The 22064-nt window shown below is 29.3% G+C and overlaps 3 protein-coding genes across 10 annotated transcripts; 1 reads left to right on the top strand and 2 right to left on the bottom strand.

Annotated features, from left to right (window-relative positions):
• Positions 1–35: 35 nt before the first annotated feature.
• Positions 36–2057, top strand: Rad23 (UV excision repair protein Rad23). Its single transcript, XM_075734703.1, has 3 exons — positions 36–539; positions 616–1650; positions 1717–2057. The coding sequence occupies exons 1-3, from the start codon at positions 474–476 to the stop codon at positions 1825–1827; spliced, it is 1212 nt and encodes a 403-aa protein (XP_075590818.1). The 5' UTR covers positions 36–473; the 3' UTR covers positions 1828–2057.
• A 1534-nt stretch (positions 2058–3591) lies between these two features.
• fne (ELAV like RNA binding protein found in neurons) lies at positions 3592–14141 on the bottom strand. 8 transcript variants are annotated; one of them, XM_047053388.2, is made up of 6 exons: positions 12882–14141; positions 8824–9336; positions 8635–8738; positions 8397–8550; positions 7603–7864; positions 3592–7102 (listed from the first exon to the last, which is right to left on the bottom strand). In XM_047053388.2, exons 2-6 carry the CDS (start codon positions 9080–9082, stop codon positions 6772–6774), a joined length of 1110 nt encoding a protein of 369 aa, XP_046909344.1. In that variant the 5' UTR covers positions 9083–9336; positions 12882–14141; the 3' UTR covers positions 3592–6771. The 8 variants fall into 8 exon arrangements, with proteins under 8 accessions (XP_046909344.1, XP_046909348.1, XP_046909341.1 ...); XM_047053392.2 differs by having other exon boundaries at positions 7636–7864; positions 12882–14140; XM_047053385.2 differs by having other exon boundaries at positions 8635–8741; positions 12882–14139.
• Positions 14142–15545: 1404 nt separating this feature from the next.
• Positions 15546–16822, bottom strand: LOC124491167 (uncharacterized). The gene is made up of 3 exons (XM_047053793.2): positions 16244–16822; positions 16015–16183; positions 15546–15926 (listed from the first exon to the last, which is right to left on the bottom strand). The coding sequence occupies exons 1-3, from the start codon at positions 16635–16637 to the stop codon at positions 15704–15706; spliced, it is 786 nt and encodes a 261-aa protein (XP_046909749.2). The 5' UTR covers positions 16638–16822; the 3' UTR covers positions 15546–15703.
• Between the last annotated feature and the right edge of the window lie 5242 nt (positions 16823–22064).

The raw sequence follows: 22064 nt of genomic DNA, 5'->3' as shown, positions 1-22064 counted from the left end.
GTCTTAATTTTTTGATATTTTTTTTTGTTGATTAAATTTTTCAATATTTTTTTTTGAAAAATTTCAACAACAGATGGCTCTCGTGTCTTTGGAATTTTTTTTTAATATCCCACACATTAAATTATTTCACTCTCTATACCACCAAGATGCTTATTCATTCATCTCTCACACACACACACACCGACACGCGAGTCTTGAGTCTCATCTATAACCACATTACGTGTGTGTGTTGTATGTATGTTTTTTTTCTTTTCTCTTTGTGCGTGTGTTCGGTTTTCAAGCTGGTCTTTTTTAAAATTCTTTTTTTGTTTCCATCGATCGTTTTTTTACAATAATTGAATATTTTTTTTTTTTAATTATTTGAATTCGAGAATAAAATTGAATTTTATAAAGCTCAATTTTTGGCTCTGTAAAATCAAATTGCCATCCACGACTATTAATTTATTATATTAATTCTGCTTATTACTACAAAGATGAAGATCGTCATCAAAACACTTCAACAGGAAACATTCGATGTGGATATGGATGAAAATGATACGGTTTGATTTGATTTAAAGTTTTTTTTCTGTTGTAATGGATTAATTTGTTTTTTCATTTTTTTATCATAAAAATTAGGTACGAAAATTGAAGGAAAAAATTCATCAAGTAAAAGGATCAGAATTTATGGCCGATTGGTTGAAACTAATATATGCCGGCAAAGTATTGTTGGATGATTCAATCATTAAAGATTGTAAATTTGAGGAAACAAGATTTGTTGTAGTTATGGTTATCAAACCAAAACAGCCACAACAACAATCATCATCATCATCGTCGTCATCAACAACAACGACGACAACAACAACAACAGCAGCAACAACTGAAACAAAAACATCTGAAACAAGTAACACTACATCATCAAAATCTGATTCGACAGTCGCCAATGTTGTTGATGATGGTGCAAAAAGTAGTAAAGAATCAAAAAAACCTGAAACTTCCACAAAAACAACTACAACAACTACATCGACAACAAAAGAAAGTACAGCTACTGAATCCGCCGGTACAATGCCTAATATAAATGTTTCAGAATCCACTGTGGTCGTCGGTGAAGATTATGAACGAATGGTAACACAGATTATGGAAATGGGCTATGATCGTAGTTCAGTTGAACGTGCACTTCGTGCTAGTTTTAATAATCCTGATCGTGCTGTCGAATATTTGATATCGGGTATACCCGATTTTGTTGCTGCTGATGCTGCTCCATTAGCAGCTGCTACAGCATCATCAGATCGAAGTTCACGTTCAGAATTATCCGATACCGGTTCGGAATCGAATCCATTTGAATTTCTACGTAATCAACCAATGTTTCGTACGATGAGACAAACGGTTCAAAGTAATCCACATCTATTGAATAGTATGATACAACAGATAAGCCAAAATAATCCACGTCTATTGGAATTGATTACCCAAAATCAGGAAGCCTTTTTACAAATGTTAAATGAACCGATTGAATCATCAGTTCAACAGACTACGGCTGGCCGTGGAACCGGTGCTGCTGCTGCTGCTGCTTCAGCTGCTGCTGTCGATGGTGCTTCAGAACAACCGAATCCAAATCTAATGAATCTGATTGGTACGGCTCATATGACCGAACAGGATAAAGAAGCCATTGATAGAGTAAGATTAATTTGTCATTTGATTTCAATTGATTCTATTCTAATTTTGATTTTTTTTCAAAAACAGCTTAAAGCATTAGGTTTTCCCGAATATCTTGTCATACAAGCGTATTTCGCCTGTGATAAAAATGAAAATATGGCGGCCAATTTTTTACTATCACAAGGATATGATGATTAATAATAATAATAATAATAATAATAAATGGCAATGATGTCAACAGTGGCACGATGGGCCAGTATATATGAATTATAAATTTTTACGGCTGAAGAATCGAATGGAATTTTGATTGAAATGAAAATGTCATCACATTATACGCATATTTTTTTTCTCTTTTTTTTCCAACACTTTTTTCTTGTTTTTTTTTTGTTTCGATTAAAAAAAAAAGAAAAGAAAAAACAACAAAAAAATTATCTTTACAAAGAGCTTTTATATTTATGAATGAAATAATTTGCAGATAACAAAAACACACTATAAATGAATCTGAATCTATATCACATTCTAGAATCCAACTGCATCCAAGAATCTTTTTTCCTCCGTTTGTTTGATGTTTTTCTTCGTATTTTCTCCGACTTTCTTTCTCTTTTTTTTTCTTCATTTTTACATGATAGAAATTTAATGATTGATTGAAAACATTTATTCTGTAAAGATTTAATCTCTTATTATTTTTTATGCACAAAAAAATGAAATTCAATGAGTAAATTCCGCAAAAATTTTGATTCGTTCATATTCTAATCCACGACCCACGGATTGGACATAATAAGCCAATTTTAATGCTTGTTATCTATCAAGCAACATGGATGGATGGATGGATGGATCATTTGTCGGGCATCATCATCGAAACATTTTTTTTTTTGCAAAATTTATTCTCAAATTCAAATATATAAAGTTTAGAATTTCAAATATGAATGGATTTTAGGACACAAACATCATCATAATGATGATAATAATAATAAAAATCGGAAATAGATAGATAGAGACATTTGTCATTCAGTGTGTGTGTGTGTGGGTGTATGTGTGTGTGGGTGGGTGTTTGTGTTCAGAAAAAAAGAAAAACATTAAAATAAATAAGTAAAAGTGGTTACAGAATTATAAAGAATAAACGAAAAAAACTGGTCCAACTGAATCAATCATATAAATCAATCGATAATAATAATAATAATGGATATTAAGCTAATATATTATCATATGAATGAATGAATGAATAAATAAATGAAATATGGATGAAAATAATAATGAAAAAAATGTAAAGAAAAAAATTTTCAAATAAAAAGCAGCACATTACTTAAATGTGAATGTGAATATATGCGGATTATTTGTTTTTATTATCATCATTTAGGTATAAAGAATTTCACCGAATTATAGCTGAATGATTTGGTGGATTTTGTTTTTTTTTTTTTTTTTGGTATTCAAATTTTTTCCATTCTTCTGTCGTTGTTGTTGTTGTTGTTGTTGTTGTGTTCAGAATTTTTATCCTTTTCAATCCAGAATGAAAATGTTTTTAAATACAGAATTTCTCATCGTTAGTTATTTGGTCGGTTTAGTTTCGTTTTTTGTTTTTGTTTTTGTTTGTGAGAAAAAAAAGAGATCGAAAAAAAAAATTTCAAAAGAAAAACGATGCAGAATTTTTTTTTTTTTTTTTTTGGATTTTCCATTCAATTGATTATGACAAGTCGGCAAAAGAAAAAAAAAGTTGTTCAAAATGTTTTTTTCTTCTTTACTTTGAATTTTCAAAGATTCAATTTCAAAACACATCAAATATGTGTGTGTGTGTGTGTGTGTTGTGTAAATAGTATGGATGTGTATGTGTATTATGGCAAATAGTTGATTCAAGAATAAAGAATTTTTTTTTGTTGCAAGTATTCAATAGTATCAAAAAATAAATATATAGAATCTTTGAGTCTTTCAATGATTTTGTTTTTTTTGTTTTGTTTTTTGTTTTTGTTTGTCATATATGATATAATAATAATAATATATAAATGTTTGTCATCATTATTACAAATAATAATATCAAATATCAAATATTGATTCTTGAAAAGAAGAATTTTTTTTTGAGAGAGTGAGAGTGAGAGAGAGAGAGAGAGAGAGGGAAAAAATGCAATATGTCTTTTCGGTTGTTGTTGTCGTCGTCGTCGTTGTTGTTGTTGTTGTTGTTGTTGTTGTTGGTTGGTTGTCACCATCATCATCTTCTTCTTCATAGTCGTTGATGAACATTTTGGAATGTCATTTATTATGCAATTTTTTTTTGTTGATGTGCGTTAAACATTTACTCTCTTTCTCTCTCTCTCTCTCTAGCTCTTTTTTCGCTTTCCATGGTAGTACCATCAACAATGACACACATTAACATCTTTTTGACCGTCGTTTAGTTCAGTTCAGTTCAAAAATCTTTAAATTTTTTTCCTACATTATTGCACTCGATATCAACGGTCCATTCATTCGATTCTATTAAACATTATTTGACTTTTAACATTTTAAATTCACACACACATGCCATTGATGTTCAATGTTCAATGTGTGTGTGTGTGTGTATGGTGTGTATGTATTGAATTCCAATGACAAAATATTGAATATTGAAAATTAAATGTTTGAAACATACAAACATAACAATGATATATTGAAAGAGAAACAAATGATGTTTCAGTAAAAAAAAAATTAGCCGATTGACAATCAACAATATATTGATTGATTGATTGATTGAAACTTTCACCTGTCGTACACACACACACACACAATGATTAAATATTTCACAGATATGAATCCTTTTTTTCATTCTTTCTTTCTCTCTCTCTCGAAAAAAAAACGTAAAGTTCTTGTTACTGGTATATGTTGTTTATTTGGCACTGTTTTTTTCGTTTTTTTTTCTTCTTCTCATCGTTAATCAGTAATTGCAATATGTAAAACAACAGACAAAAAAAATACAGTATGATTTGCTGGAATATTGTTCAAATTCTGGTAGTGTTTGATGATGGTGGTGTTAGTGGTAGTGGATGTTGAAATATCAAATTAAATTTTTCAATTTATCATCAGGCAGGGGGTTTATTAAATTATTGATAAGAAAGGAAAAAAAAGAACTGGAATGATTGAGATCATAGTGTGAATAGCTGCAATGTCTGTCCTAGTGTATTTCTGGTGTGTGTGTGTGTGAGCGCATTAATCAAGTGAGAGAAAGTGGAAAAAAAACTGAGAAAAAAAATTATTCAAAAACCAACAAACAAACGGAAAAAATTCAAAAAAAGCAAGAATCAAAACAAAAAGCTACGGATTATTATTGTTGTTATTTTTTCATTATTCAAATAATTTTTAAAAATGAAAACGAAAATCATGGAAATTTTGAAATTATTCTTCTCACAATAAAATCAAATACAATAATGATAATCATAATGGTGTGTGACAATCAAAATCAAAATTCAAAATCAAAAATCAAGATTAAAATTGAAATTAAATGGCCATAAATAATAAAGAAATACATAATCAATGAATTCAATAAAATGTAAATGTAATGTCATTCTGTATTCTGAATAAATATGCAAATGATTATTAAATGAAACAAAAAAAAATTAAGATTTACCTTAAATAAATGAGTGAATGGTTGTGTGTGTGTGTATGATATTCAATTGACTAGTTTATTACCTTCAATGGAAAAAAAATTATAATTAATGTGCAAAGAATTGATCAATACTGGTGATGATTAAATTAAATTAAATTAAGTGTGTGTGTAGGTGATGAAATCAAACGAATGAAAACCAGAGAAAAAAAAATCAACTAAAAGATCGATTGTGAATCAATCAATAATTTTGTTGTGTGTTTGTTGGTCCCTCACCTTTTTTTTCATTGTTGTTGTTGTTGTTGTTGTTGTTGTTGTTGTTTTTGATGACGATGATGATGATAACATAATTGTGATCTAAATAAAATCAGACTAGAATCATTCGGTGTGTGTGTGTGTATGTGTGTCAGCAAGTGAGTAGCTTGCGTAGTATGGATGTGTGGGTGGTGTGTGAATATATAAGAATTATAAATGGCATATATAAATAAATGGAATGAATTCATATTTAAAAAAAAAAAAACATCAAGGTCGATCAGAATAATAATTCAACTTTTTTTGTTTCGTTTTGTTTTGTTTTTTTTTTTTTTTTTTTTTTGGTTCAACGTTCAACATTTTTTTTTTCAAATGATCAAATCATCACAAACATCGTATCATCATATATATAAAGCAGCGAGACAAAAAAAAAACAAAACGAATAAATCCAATATCGTATCGTTTTCTTATGCCAATGATATTGGTTTCCAAAATACTGTTTTTTGTTTTTTGTTTTGTTTTAACTTGAAAATATAGATAATATAATAATAATAAATATATAAGTAGAAAAAAGATTTAAAAGAATCGTTTCAATTCCAGTTCTGTTGTTGTTGTTGTTGTTGTTGTAGTTGTTGTAGTTGTTGTTGTCGTTTTCTTAAAATATAGATTAGACATATGTGTGTATGAAAATTGATATGCAAATTGTAGTGGTGGTAGCGGTGGTAGTGATGGAGGTGTGATCATCATCATCATCAAATTTTTAGATGAATTATGGTCGGTTTGTTGTTGTTGTTGTTGTTTTTTTTGGTTATTGGAAATAAAAAAAAAAATTTCGTGAAAAAAAGGATTAAATTTTCGTCAGTCTGTTTCATATATTTTCAAGTGTAGGATCGAGAAAATTGAAAAATTTGAAATCCAGAAAAAGCAAACAAAAAAAAATAAAAATAAACACTTGAGAATCGAGATTCAAATTTTCTGAATTGAAAATGAAAATGAATCTCTCTCTCTCTCTCTCTCTCTCAATATTGATTTACGAGATGATGATGAAACTGTATGAATAATTGAAAATAAATGCCAAGAATAATATTTTGGTCGTTGTTGTAATGAAGAAAATATTCAGCGACGACGATGATGATGATGATAAATTATGATGATACAGGGTGTGAGGGATGATGGTCGTGATGTGTGTGTGTGTGTTTTGATGAAACTTTCATACACAGAGAGACACATTTTTTTTTTTGAAACGGATGGACTAGAGTGTGTGTAACATCTTTATGATAATTTTTTTTTCTTGCTTCTGTTGTTTGATTCATTCATCAACCATTCATTTAAGCAGCTTTACATTTGTTTGTCTTAAATGAAACTTGTAATACACGATTTCCTAATGTATAACCATTTAAACTTTGTATGGCAACTAATGCTTCATCATAATTGGTCATTGTAACGAAACCAAATCCTTTACATTTGTTCGATTGTAAATCACGTATAATTTTGACACTTTGTACGGCGCCAAATGGTCCAAATAGTTGCCATAATAATGATTCTTCTGTATCCGGTGCCAGATTGTATACAAATATACACCAACCAGCGCCACCATTTAATGTTGCATTGGCTGCAATCAATGGATTGGTCAATATATCACCAGCAAGTGGAGAATATCTATACATATATATACACAAAGAATTTGATTATAAAATGAAAATATAAAATTGATTAAATTAGCATGAATATTCAAACAAATGATTGAGATAATGTTGTTATTCAAACAAACAAAAAAAAAAGAAATTAATCAAATTGAAAACAAAAAGATAAAATAAATTGAAAAAAATGAAAAATGAAACAACTCAAAAATACGGTCCAACAGTAAATAAAACAAACGTATGTATATTACAATAAAGACAATGATTGATTGATTGATTGATTGATCTATTGATTTATCAAGATAGATCGAAATTATAAGTATACAAAAAAAAATGAAAGAAAAAGTTTCAAGCCAACCGAAAAAAAGCAACAACAAAAAATCAAGAAAAAATTAATAAATTGAATGATGACGACAACGTTGGTGAAAAAAAATTACATCGACCGATCAAAGAAAATAGAAGAAAATACCAATGTCGATGCGAGAAGAACGTTTGTTTCATTTACGGTCAGACTCGTACCTTGAGATCGGTGAAATCGATGGATGTAAGTACCTGAAACGATTGGCTGGATGATGAATTGGTCCAGGAAAACGACGTTGTGGTGATAGATAAGCAGCTAATGCTGGTGTTAATGCTTTTGCATTTGTACTAGGATTATTAGCAAATTTCACCGTAATCGGTTCAGTAGATCCATCCGGTATTGTATTATGTAAATGTTTGATAGCTTTTTCCGCTTCACAACGTTGATCAAAACGTACAAAACCAACACCTTTTGAAAGACCTGTACACAACAACAACAACAAATGAGACAAATGATTTTAGAATTTGATTTTTAAAAAATTTTTTCTTGTTTTTTTTTTGTTTTTTTTCGAATGCAAACAAAATAAATACAAAAAAAAACCAATATATTCATCATCATGCAATATAAAAACAATAATGAAAAAAAAACAAACAAACAAACAATACCGTTTCGTTTTAAAATTTTGGGGCACACAATCGATCATCGTTATTATTATTGATTTAATCAATGGTAATAATAAATTCGTAAACACATGAATATGAATGCAGTAGAATAATGAATTGGTGGAAAAAAAAGACAAAAAAAAAGAAAGAAAGAAAGAAATGAATGAATAAACAGCAGAAATATAATGGAAAAATGTACAAAAATTTCGTCTCGTTTGTTTTTTTTTTTTTTTTGAAAATGAAAACATAAAATATCATTATATCAATATCAATGGATCCAGAACAAAAAAAATCTGTGTAGGAAAAAAGAAGAAGAAAAATGAACGAAATAAAAACAAACAAAAACATACCGGTAATATTGTCACATAATATACGTGATGTTATTATACGGCCATATGGTGTGAATAAACTTTCCAATTCTTGTTGTGTCATTGTTTTTGGTATACCACTTACATAAAGATTGGCTCCTTTGATCGATTCACTACTTGGACGTGCAAATGATACCTGAATGAATGGGATGATTGATTGATTGATTGAAATTGAAATTGAAATTAATTGATAATTTTAAAAACTTTTGAATCATCAAACCTTGATTGTCTTGTTTTGCAATCGTAGACCATTCAATGTGTTGATTGCTTTTTCAGCATCATCAGCTCGAACATAGTTTACGAAACCATATCCTAATGATTGGCCTGCTTAGAAGGGGAAAAAATTTTTTTTTTTCGATAAAAACAAAATTTTTTCTGACACAAAAATGATAAACAAAACAAGATCTACCTGTAACTTTATCACGAATCAATTTACATGATTCAACTTCACCAATGGATGAGAATAGGCTACGAATCTCTTCCTGTGTCATTGTTTGTGGTAAATAGTTGACAATTAAATTTGTTTTACTATCTTCCATTGAATGTACTGATGAATTACTATGGATACTTCCATTATGATTATTAATAGGCGATGATGATTCATGTAGTCCATTCATGGTGGAACCACCATTATCATCAAATTCGAAATCAGCTGACGAAATCATCATTTATATAATAATGATGATAATCGAAACAAAACAAGACAAAAAAAATGAGAATTTCCAGAGGTAGTGAAAGAGAACAAGAGAAAAAAAATGTGAATGGAATATTTTTGTAGCTGTCGGTTTAATATATGTTGATGATGACTAGAGTATTTATGTATTGAAATTTTTAATTTTTGAATGGAACGGAAATAAGCTTGTTCGCTTGCTTGTTGGTTTTTACAAAATGTGGACGTGTAAAAACTTGTGAATTCTGGATTCTGTTTAGAGAAAAAAAAATAATGAAAAAAAATTAGAAAATGAATCTTGATATATAACGGTAAAAGTTAATAATAATCATTGATAAAAACATCCGTATAGCAGAGAAAAACGAATGAATAAATGAATGACACAGATTTAATCTAACTGAATAAATGAATGGAAAAAAACTATTAATTTAAACGGAAATTAACATCATACACCAGATGTCGTATGTTAAAGTTCACGATTTGATTTCGATATTTTCATTGAAATGATGATTGTTGATGATGATGTTATACAAACAATTCAGTTATCACACACACACACACACACACACACACACACACACACACACACACGCACATATATATTATATCTAAATAGCCTGATACTATCGGCTGTTTTTCATGTTGTTATTACTGTCGGCAAGGGCAAAGGTCGATTTGTTTGCACGCGAAAAACAAAACAAAAAAAAATTTGATGGAAAAGCGTGCACGTGTGTGCGTGTGTGTACAATGAATGAATGTCATATTTTCAACAAAAACAACAACAGCTGTCATTCGTCTACTTATTTATCGATCTACGAACCGAAACCAAAACAAGCGAGGTTAATAATAACAGAAATAAAAGGTAACAAAAAAAAGATTCAGATGACTGTAAAAAAAAAAAATTAAAACGGTCACATATCAGAAAATACTACAGTTTCAGTGCAGAAAAAAAACGTGTTCACAGAAAAGAAAAAAAATAGAAAAAAATGATTCATCATCATAAAAAAAAACGGGAATCGAATCAGGAATAAACATTTCAACAATAAGCAAACACGTGAAATACGTACGCATACGAACACAGAGAAAATGAAATGGGATCGTTTGGATCGATTAACGTTAACGTGATATAGTGAAATTACTAGCTATATTAATATATGGATTTTTTTTTCGTCGTTGTTGTTGTTGGGTGCAAACACATTCGTTTTTTTTCTATACTGTATATTGTACTAATGTTTTTCCACACAGACACACACACATATAAATAGAGTTCATGAACTGAATATCTCAAAACTTTCAAATGTGAATTGTATTGATGATTGTTGACTGTTCCAGAACAAAAGTAAATTATCGATCAATGGTTCATCGAGATCGAGATGTTCACCACACACACACACAAAAAAAACATACAACTACGGTTTTGAATCCAAACAACGAACGATGAATCCTATGAAATGTATTTTTAAGAAGAGATTTTCAATTTAAATGAAAAGAAAATCGATATTTGGATGAAAAACAACAACAACCACCATCACCACCACCACAACATGAATTGATAATCGTATTGGAAAACACATTATATATTCATAATAATAATAATAATAAGGTTTCAGATGAAAAAAAAATGCCAAGAATAATTAAGAATGGCAATATTATAAAACGCATACAAAAAAGTGGATATACAATGACAAACATGCACAGTTTTTTTTATGGAACACACTCGTACACACACACAATGTGAACCAAAATGTTATAATAATTAAAATAATGGGAAAAAAAAGAAAATCCAGGTAGATTGAGAATTTTTTTCATCGTCGTCTTCTACACAGAAAAATAATGGCCAGAAAATAAAATGGACGACATTAATTACATTACATGACAACAACAACAACAACAACAACAACAACAAAGCACATTGATCACCATCTACGTGTGTTCATTGAAATTGAATTAAAATGTTCAAATAATTATGGAAAATTCATTTTCACTTTAATTTAAATGGATGGATGTGACTCTCTCTCTCTCTCTCTCTCTCTCTCTCTCTCTCTCTCTGATTACTTTAAAATAAGGGTGTAACAAAAACACGAGGAAACAGAAATTGTGTTTAACCAACACACACACACACAAAAAACTGGTGATGATGATGATGATGATTTGTTTATGTTTTCAGCATTTTTTTTCCCCAAATTTCTGTTTTTGGTTTTAACAGTGGAATCATTTTCACCACACAACAGTGGGTGAAAATTCTTTAATTCTTCTAAAAACAAGAAACACACACACACACACACACAGTCGATTCTGAAAAACGAAAAAGATTCATTTCAAAAATAAAAACAAAACATTTAAAAGAGAGAGAGTGAAAAACACATAAAACGGGAAAATAAGTATTCTATCTCGGTGTGTATGTAAGGATGGATAAAATTCTGAAATAAAACAGACCGAGAAAAAAAAATCATAACCAAACTAACTAATGTCGACATAGTGAACATTGATTCAAATCATCATCGTCATCATCATCATCATCAAACATTAATAGGAAATGTAAACAATGTTCTCTTTTCTCATTATACAACCAAGCACATTTATATTATATTCCTGGAAAATAACATCATCATCATCATCATCATCACTATTCACGTACGTGCTTGATTGATTGTAAATTATCCAATAATTTTAAAAACGAAATGTTGTTGTTTCTAGGTTATAAAACAGAGAAAAAAAAATTGATTTCGATGATGATGATGAATAAACTGTTGCTATCCAATCAACAATACAACAACAACAATAATAATCATTGGCGACAATGAAATTCAAGCAACTAAAACATGAACTTCATCATCATCATCATCATCATCATCATGATGATTGGAAAAAACTAATTAGGTAAATTGATTTTGTTTTTCTATCTGATGATTCTGGAACTTTTTTTTGTTTGTTCAATACGTGTATGTGTGTGTGTGTATGTGTTCAATCCATCCAGAATATTAAAGAATCATCATAAATCATAAAAATTGATTCAAGGCAATCGAAATAAAACATCATCATCATCATCATCATCATCATTTTGATTTTCAAATTGTTTTTGAAATTTGAGATTATTTTTGTTTTGTTTTTTTTTGAAGCAAAACAACAACAACAACAACGAAAAATTAAACCAAAAAAAAGCCTAGGAAACGAAATAAGAACAAGAAGAAAACATTTTTTTTTTTTTGAACAAAAAAAAATAGAGACTATTGGACACACTCATAGACATTTAACCATTGTTCATCATCATCATCATCATCATTATTATTATGGTTATTATAGCAATAACATTTCTTTGGTTTTTAGTTTCATGTTGCTCCATCAGAAATATACTTATGTTGGAACATATAAACATACATGGAAATATAAATTACACACACACACACAATAATAACGTAAAGCGATGGTACGCAAACGCAAAGCTACGATTCTTTACACGCTTTTAGCGTGTGAGAGAGAGAGAGAGAGCATAGAATTGGAATTGGAATTGGAATGAAATGAAGAGAAAAAAAAATGGGAGCGACAAACATGTAATGAGTTTGCGTACAACACAACATTGGAAAAAAAATTTTTGAGTGAAAAAAAACGGAAGAATTGGCCGAAAAATAAATTTTTCTGTGAATATATACATGTAACATTTACCATGTATAACAAAACGGGCCAATAATAATAATTGAGAAATTGTTCAACTGGCCGTTTTTGTTGGGTAATAAAGGAAATAATGATGATGTGATCGGATGTTTGAAAAAAAATAAACGAAAACGAAAAGAACTTACTTGAAAAAATTTCTAGTTTTTTTTAACTGAATTGCTGCTGTTGTTGTTGTTGTTGTTGATTCGATATTTGATTGAATTCTTGAAATTGGAATTTTTAAAAAACAAACAAACAAAAAATATGAAAGGAATGTATATTGGTCAAGTTATTGATCGAGTGTGTGTGTGAATGAATGAGTATGTCAATGATAATCAATGAACCGAGAGAGAGAGAAACGAAAAATGAATTTAAAAACAGAGAATAAGAATGCAGAAATAATATTCCAGAATGAATAAATGAATGAATGAATTTAACGAGAATATGGTTGAGATTGACAAAATAAAACTAGTTTTTAATGACTAGATAAAAAGAGAGAGAGAGTGAACGAAAAAAAAGTAAAGAATTTCAATGTCAGAAACAGAAAATCAAAATCAAAAGAGAAAAAAACGAATTATGGATCATATCATCATGTTATTGAATGATGTTTGGATGATAAAATTGATGAAAATCATCATTTTTTTTTTGTTCACTATCAACAGATATATGATGATTCTGGTGGTTGTTGTCGTTGTCGTTGTTTGGATGGCTGTCTTGAGGTTTGGTTTGATTTTTTTTGTTGTTGTTGTTGTTGTTCTGATGTTAATGTATGGAATTTTTCGTTTTTTTTTTGACAATTTTTAAATTCGAACCGGACAATTTTTTAGACGACCACCAATTTGTCGAACAAACAAACACCACAACGGGAAAAACAAAACCAAAAAAAAAATCGAATCCAAATTAATCAAGAAATAAAAAAAAAAGATTACTAATAATGTGAACAGAACAAAAAAAAAATCAAAATCAAAATCAAAACAACAACAACAACAACGACAACAAATGACAAATGATTAAAAACACAAGATCAAAAGTGATAGAGAATGGAGAAAATAATAAAAAGAGAATGAGAACCGAAGAATAAAAAAAAGTGCCGTGTGTGTTGTGTGTGTGTCTGTTCAATGTTGTGTGTGTGTGTGTGATGTTGTAGGTGTCGATGTCGGATGTGTAATGTGTTTTGTTGTTTATACTATTCGATTTGGATCAAAAGTTTGAAATGAAAATGAAAAGAATCCTAGTGGATCTTTCCGATCTATGGAAATATACACACACACACACAACCAGCGTTTTATTTGGTGATGATTATTGTTATGGTGGTAGTGGTGATAATGGTGGTGGTGGTGGTATGAAATTGGTTTGGACCATTCGTAAAAAAAAATTTCGGTAAATCAACTCATGCGCTAAAATAACAAAAAAAATGAATGTTCAGAAAAAAAAAATATTTCCCCTTCCTTTATTCCCCTATCTCTCACACACATCCTGAAGAGCATGCGTTTTCAAACGGAAAAAAAATTTTTCATTTCAAATGTTTTTATCTGGATCATGTATACTCTTTGTGAGGGGGATGGGGTATTACTACCGTTGAAGATGGATGTGTTTGATAAAGGTGGGATACGAGAGTGGTGAGGGGGTAGGAGAAGGAATACGAAAAAAAAACAGGCAGAACGATTCGGTCCGGTCGGTCGATCAGTTTCCACATTGTGTGTATCCCCCTTATGGACAATAATAATAACCGTTTTATTCGACTGTTCCAAACACGCCAATTCAAAGCCACCATTACGATTACCACTATTTATTCTAGTGTGTGTGTTCCAAAATATAATGAGATAGCAGTGGTATATGGAACAACGACGGGACCAAAGAAATAAAGACACATAAATACAAAGGGAGAGAGAGGAAAATCAACCGTCCATCCAGCCAGCCAACCATACAGTTTCCCTGGTTTGATGATGATGATGGTATACATCACTATGACAACAACTATTACATTGATAATGGGGAAGCCCACCATCAATAGATACACGCGATAGGTTCTAACAAAAATAATCCAAATAATAATATAAAGCTGGTATAGGAAAAAAACCCATGGGCCATGTGTTAAGTTGTGTGTGTGTGTGTGTGTGTGTAAGTGTGCAATTCAGTTTCCAAAATGTCGCCGAATAAAATGATGTTATGATGATGATGTTTTTGTATTGAATATGACTGATGCTGCGGCTTTAGCTTTTACACTCACACACACACATACACACCAATTGTTATGACCTTCATGAAAAATAGAAAAAAGAAAAAATCTGTTTTGAAACACAGGGTGGTTAGAATATCCGAATAAAAAACCAAACAGTTGATAGTGATGATGATGATGATGATGATGACGATAGAAATTCAAGGCGGATTCCTTTTCCTCTTTTTTTTCCATACAACTATCTACATTCCCATAGGACACATACATATATATGTATGATGATGTGGGAAGAGAAAGAGAAAGAGAAAGCGATAGAATAAAAATTCAGAATCAGATACACGTAGTAGTATAGAATTGAATGCATATAGAGCACAACATTATCGTCATTCTATTTGATTCTGAATGAGAAAATTGTAAACAACGATGCTTGTTGCACCTGAATAAATGCGATAGAATTTTTTTTTATGCATGCATGTGCGTGTGTGTGTGTGTGTAGGAAGGCAATGTTGTTTTTTTTTTTCTTGGATCATTCCATAATGTGAACAACAACAACAACAACAACAACAACAGATACGATAACAAAAAAACAACTTTCAGGAATCAACCAGAACAACAACAACTACAAAAAAAGTACGATTCCTGCGTTTATAAAGAATCAATTTTTTTTGGAAAAAAAAACAGAATTGCACAGAAAAAAAACAAAAAAAAAACTTTTTTTTTACAATTGGAATTTTTATCATTATCATAGAAAATTCTTTATCAATCAATTAAAAAAAATGGAAAATTCGTTTAATTTGGCCTTGTTAAACTGAAACCAGGATTCCAATAGAAAAACCAACGTTTAAATGTAGGATATAATAGATAAATACTGGTGATTGATAACCAGATCAATATGAATAGCAGTATAGAATGAGCATTTGTTATTTGAAAATCCGGTCGTAATAATAAAAACATAATCAATGTGAATAACAATGACGCAATCATGAATAAAACGTCAATGAATTTGATGTAACTATATGAACAAAACAGAACAGAACAGAACAGGAAAAAAAATGAAATTAAAATAATGAAAACATTTTGCAATATACAAGGAAAAATACCGCAATATCCTATGTAGATAATCACATAGATTACAATGGATAATGGTTCGTTTTTTTAATGTTTTTTGTGTATCCATAGCCAGAATTTTATCGTTATTTTGTTTTTTCACATCATCATCATCATCATCGTAATCTCCATCATCAATAATTGTTATAATTAAGGATTTATCTACAGAATGAAGAAAAACATCATGAAAGAAAGAAATAAGTCATGTAATACATCACTTACCACTAGATGGTGAATTAATTGTTGCACTACAACACGTGGAACATGAACGAGCAGAATTTATTGATCGTGAATCAAGAATTTCACGAATAATATTACAATATCTATCCGATTCGAATAGATTATTATTATTATTATTATTTGGTTTTTTAATGATGGCCGATGATGATGATAATTCCAGCACATTTGTTTTCGCATCACAATAAGAACGATGATGATGATGATGATGATGTGGATGAGTATTATCATTATCATCATTATTATTATAATTGACAACAGTAGTAGTATTCATCATCACCTGGTCATCAACATTATTATTTTGTTCATTTTGTCCATCATTACTATGATGATGATCATCATCATTAGGGACAGTGACCAGATTTGTTTTTTTCATCATTATCGTAGTTTACATCATATACACACACACACAAAAAAGGCTATTTCAAAAAGTTTTTTTTTTCACCATTCGAAAATCAAAACAAAATTGATTAGCATCGAATTAATTGACACTAAAGTTTTTTTGGTCATATAAAAAATTCAACAAACACACACACACATTCAGGCACAAATGGAGAAGAGAATAGAATTAGAGCAACAACAACAACAACAGAAAAACTTTCGTTATAAAATATGAGAATTGATATAAATCGCACTGGGGGAAAAGAAGAAAAAAAAACTTTGCTCTTCTCTCCTATTATCATCGTCATTGTCGTATTCGTCATTGAAGCGAAATTCATTTCATTCTAAATTGATTACAATGACGATATATATTGCGTTGACGATGACTATGATTGAATAAACCAACAGACTGATTGAAAAAGAATGCGGATGGATGGATGGATGAATGGATGGAACAAACAAAACAACAGAAAAAAAGACATTGAATATTGTTTATGTGAAAAATGTAGAAAAAAAAACGAAAATCAAAGTTCGAATTTTTATTTCTGACACACACACGCACATGCACATGCAAATCAATCAAAATTTAATTTCGATTTGTTGTTGTTGTTGTTTTTTTTTTTATCTAATCATCATTTAATATATCAACTAGAACACTTGAGATTTTGATATTGATTCACACTGTGTGATATATATGCATGATTTAATTTGGATTTTTTTTTCGCTGTTGTTGTTGTTGGGGATCATTTTCATTTGCCACGGAAATTAGCCTAGTGTGTGTGTGTGTGTATGTGTGTGATTGTCATTTGTCATCATCGTGATTCGTAAAATTATAAATTGATTTATACAGTATACAAGAAAAATAAAACATGAACAACAACAACAACAACAACAGTGAAAAAGATTAGATTAGAAAAAATTTTTTTGTTGTTGTCATTGATGATTATTTATTGAATATTATATCACTTAATACGTGTTTGATTTTGTCATCATCGTGTATTTGTTAATGTGTGTGTGCAAACAGTGTCTGTCTGAGTATGTGTGTGTGTGTTTTTTTTTTTTTTTTTTTGGTTTTATTTGGAGAAAAAAAAATTTTCTGTATGTTCAATTGTGCACTTGAGTGAACATATAAAAAACACACACATACACAAATATCAATAATCAATCAATTAGATTTATTTCAAACGATGATAATGTGTACGGACAATTGACCTTTTTTTGTGTCTAGGTATTGTACATCATCATATCATGCACTTAAAAATTGATTTTAACATTACACAGCATGCAAGGATTGGATATTTTCATAATGAAAAAAAAATTTTCAATCAAATCATAATGATCAATCAATCAATCAATCAATCAATCAATCAATTTTTTTTTTGGATGTGGATAATTTATATCACAACAAAAAAATTATAGATTGAAAAACTTTTGCTAAATTCATTGAAATGGGCAACTTTAACCAGCCAGAAACAGAAAAAAAAAATTTTTTTTTTCATAAAATAAATCTTGTTTGTCAGAACTTTCATTCTTGAGCAAATGAAATTCTTTTGAATCAGAAAAAAAAATTATGGCATGTACAACACATACACACACACACACACACAGATGCACAAATGCATTACTCAATTCGTAGAATCAAGCTTATAAATCAAAATAAAAATGAACGCATATGAAATATCGCAAATTGATTTGCTTGCTGATTCGTTTGTCCTGTCTTGTGGTGGTATAAGAAAGAATACACTGGTATATGATAGGAATACATGCCACCAATTAACACAACCAGAAAAACCAAAAAAAAAAAAAAAACAAAATTAAATTGACCACAAAATTTGAAAAAAAATCCCAAAACCTAGAACTTATGGATCCATTTTTTTTTTTTTTTTTTTTGGTTCGGTCACCACCACCACAACATTAGGGCAAGTTATTTCTTTCAAACTTTAAATCATTATTTATATTTATATACACCACATAGATGTTGTATAATAATAATATCAAGCGGATCAAACCGCAGGAGAAGAAGAAAGAAAAAAAAATTTTCTTTGGCTGCATTCCATTCGATTCCATTCATTCAATTACACACCCACACACACACACATTGAATATTGGCAGAATCATGATGTGAAGAATTTTGTGGTTGTTGCTGCTGCTGCTGCTGTTCATGTTCAATATTTAATAATCTATACATTATACGGATGTTTTGCCCATTTTTTTTTACATTTCAATACTTTTCATCATCATGAATTATTTGTTCATTTGAAATTTTCATTTTTGTTGTTGTTGTTGTTTTGTGGATTTTGGTTGGAAAAAAAATTACGTCAGACACAATTCAATATTGGATTGGATTCGATTCGATTTTTTTTTGTTGATTTGTGGCCTATTGTGTAATTTTGTGTATGTCAAACATTGTGTTATTTATGAGGTTTTTTTTGTATTGTTTCATAAAACAATAAGCAAAAAGAAGAAAAAAAAAAGATTTCGATTCTGAATCTGGTTTTGTGTGTTTGGTTTACCCGAAACAAACAAACAGAAAAAAAAAGAAAAAAGACACATAGGATATCCACAAAACAGGAAAGAAAGGAAAAAAAAAGAAAAGTGACATTTTTCTTGGTTTACAAAAAAAAAAAACACAAGTGAGAGAGAATCACGCAATTCATACAAGTGATGATGGCGTTTTTTTTTTTTTTTTTTTTTGGTTTGTTCTTATCGTGTGATTCAAGGATTCTGGTATTCGAAAACAAAACAAAAAAAAACGAAAATGATAAACCAGCCATTGTTTATCATCATCATCATCATAATGGCCAAAAAAAAAAATTTTTAGGTTTGAATAGAAAAAAGTAGAAAAAAAAACATTCAATTGTCGATAAACATGTCATTAAGTTATGGTAACAGTCTTGGTTTTCGGATTTTTGAATGAAAAATTTTTCAAATTTTTTTTTTCAATAGCTGAATGAAAAAAAAACAATTCAAATTCTTATCTCTTGTGTTCTCTCTCTTGTTTTTTTGTTTTTTGGTTTTGGTTCTTACTTACTTTTCATTCTTACGTGTTTTTTTTTCTGTTTCGGAAAAAGTTTTCCATAATGGAGTAGTGATTTTGGATTTTTTGAGAAGAAAAAAAAATTTCAATTTTTTCCACACACACACACACACACACACGTTTTTACAGAGAGATGAAAGAAAAGTTTGTACGTGATACAACTCTTTATTTCTTTTTTTTTTTTGCTGATTTTCATGTAATAAAATGGCAAAAGAATCATTTATCTTTTATAGAAAGATAAAGATGTTCACGACGATGATGATGATGATGATGATGCAAATTAACATCATATATGTGAAACATCCACTTATACAATACACGAAAGAATCAAATCAAATCCAAAATAACAACAACAACAACAACAACGATGACGACGACGACGAAAATTTTAACGAGTTAATTTCAATATATATATAATATTCGTGTATGCATTTCACGTTTTATTTTTTCATACTTTGCAAAAATTGCAATTCTTCTTCTACATGTTTTTTTTCCTGATTCTCAACTCTCTCATTCTGATAATATTTCCAAGAATCTTGGCTGTTGAAAAGCATTAGCAAAAAAAAAAAAAAAAAAAAATCCATGTGAATTTGTGATGGACAAAAAAAAGTTTAAACTGGCAATTTTTTTTCACAGTCTGTTTTGTTTGGAAACAAGCGAAAAAAAGAATCTCAGAATCTCAACATGCAAAAAATAAAAAACAAAAAACAATCTCTTTTGGAATGAATTTTTTTTTTTCATTCATCCACTGGACAACTGTTTTTTTTTGTTGTTGTTGCTTTTCAGTTCAGTGTTTATCGTTTCTCGTGAAAAAAAAAATAAATCCAGAATAATTGAAGCAGCAAAAAAAATTAATAATACACCATCTTCTTAACGTATACACGCAAACAGGAATGTGAACAACAAAAAAAAAAAACAAAATTTAATTTCAAATGGAAAATCCAAATTTAACACCACGATTTATCAACACACACACACACGCCAGATGAATTAATGTTTAATTTCATTCTTAAACAAACAATACAATGTGTACACTGTTTGTTTTATTTAAGATGTCAGGAATTTTCAACAACAACAACAACAAGAAATCTTTAAGATAATCTTGTTTGTTTCAAATATTTTAATTTTATCCAATTTATTATGATTATAAATGTGAAAAAAAGACAACAAACAAACAAACAAAAAAGTTATCGATAACCAACACAGGATGTGCGAAAAGGTCAATTAGACCATGGACAATGGATTTTTTTTTCGACATTCTTCGGGTGTTATTCTTTTTTGTTTTTTTTTTGTTTTGGAACACATCCTGTGTCTATAAATTAACACAATTTTTTTGTTGTTGTTGTTGACAAAAAAAAACAACAACAACAACAACAGCAGAAATACACACTATTGTTCATCATCATCATCATCATTATTTTATTATTGCACAAAATACAAATGAAATAATTAAATTTTTTTTGTTTTGTTTGCGAATGAAACAAACATCATCATCATCATCATCATTGAATTTGTTTCGTTGGCGGCCTATGTGTGTGTGTGTGTGTGTAGATTGAATATTAATGCTTATCAATATGAAATGAGAAAAAAAAATAATCGGATAATGGTGAACGAAACAAAAACAAAAAAGGAAAAGAATTCAATTATCTTTATTTTAGGAATAGGAAACCATTTTATATATTTGAACCAGAATAACAAGAAAAAATATGGAATAAACTCACACCCACCCACTCTCTCTTGATGTAGTATTGTAATTGGAAAATGGAGGGGTGGGCAAAAAAATACAACTACAAAACATGAATGATGTTGATAATTATTTTGGGATAAAATTTTTTTTTTCATTGAAGAATGTAATATATTCACATGAAAGAATGTGAACAGAATTTTTTTTTGGGACATGAAAAAATTCTCAAATTCTGATGATAAACATTTTTGTATGTATTTTTTTTTTAAATAATTCTACACCATCATTGTGTCATCACAAAATATTTGTTTATTATTCATATGGAATGGATTCTTTTTTTCTTGTTGTTGTTGTTGTTGTTGTTGTTGTTGATTGCATCATTATGTTTTTTGTTTTTGTTTTTGTTTTCTCTCTCTCTCCTTGGAACCATAAATCACCCAGGGAAAACGAAAACAGAGACATATCATTTGGACCAATTTTCATCAGAATCGTTAGCAAAAGAACAAAAAAAAAATTTACTTAAAGAATATATTTAAACCAGATACGTATATGTAGAAAGAAATATATACTCAAGAGATAGATTAAATGGATGTGGATGGATGGACGAACAAAACAATAACAAAAAGTTCATATTCGGTTGTTAGTAGTAGTAGTAGTAATAATAATAATAATAATAAAAAAAGAAAAAGTGGAAACAAATTGAG

This window comes from Dermatophagoides farinae, chromosome 10 (assembly GCF_024713945.1).
Source record: "Dermatophagoides farinae isolate YC_2012a chromosome 10, ASM2471394v1, whole genome shotgun sequence".
Classification (NCBI taxonomy): Eukaryota; Metazoa; Arthropoda; class Arachnida; order Sarcoptiformes; family Pyroglyphidae; genus Dermatophagoides; species Dermatophagoides farinae.
Note: the sequence above shows the minus strand (reverse complement) of the source record. Positions and strands in the feature narration are given on the sequence as shown.

Coding starts and splice junctions, on each gene's coding strand:
- LOC124491167 (XM_047053793.2), bottom strand. CDS start 16,637: ATGATGAAAAAAACAAATCTGGTCACTGTCCCTAATGATGATGATCAT. Junction 16,184..16,243: donor AATTAATTCACCATCTAGTG/GTAAGTGATGTA, acceptor TTCATTCTGTAG/ATAAATCCTTAATTATAACA. Junction 15,927..16,014: donor TATCTACATAGGATATTGCG/GTATTTTTCCTT, acceptor TTGTTCATATAG/TTACATCAAATTCATTGACG.
- fne (XM_047053385.2), bottom strand. CDS start 9,082: ATGATGATTTCGTCAGCTGATTTCGAATTTGATGATAATGGTGGTTCC. Junction 7,865..8,396: donor ATTATGTGACAATATTACCG/GTATGTTTTTGT, acceptor TGTTGTGTACAG/GTCTTTCAAAAGGTGTTGGT. Junction 7,103..7,602: donor TCGATTTCACCGATCTCAAG/GTACGAGTCTGA, acceptor ATATATGTATAG/ATATTCTCCACTTGCTGGTG.
- Rad23 (XM_075734703.1), top strand. CDS start 474: ATGAAGATCGTCATCAAAACACTTCAACAGGAAACATTCGATGTGGAT. Junction 540..615: donor ATATGGATGAAAATGATACG/GTTTGATTTGAT, acceptor CATAAAAATTAG/GTACGAAAATTGAAGGAAAA. Junction 1,651..1,716: donor ATAAAGAAGCCATTGATAGA/GTAAGATTAATT, acceptor TTTCAAAAACAG/CTTAAAGCATTAGGTTTTCC.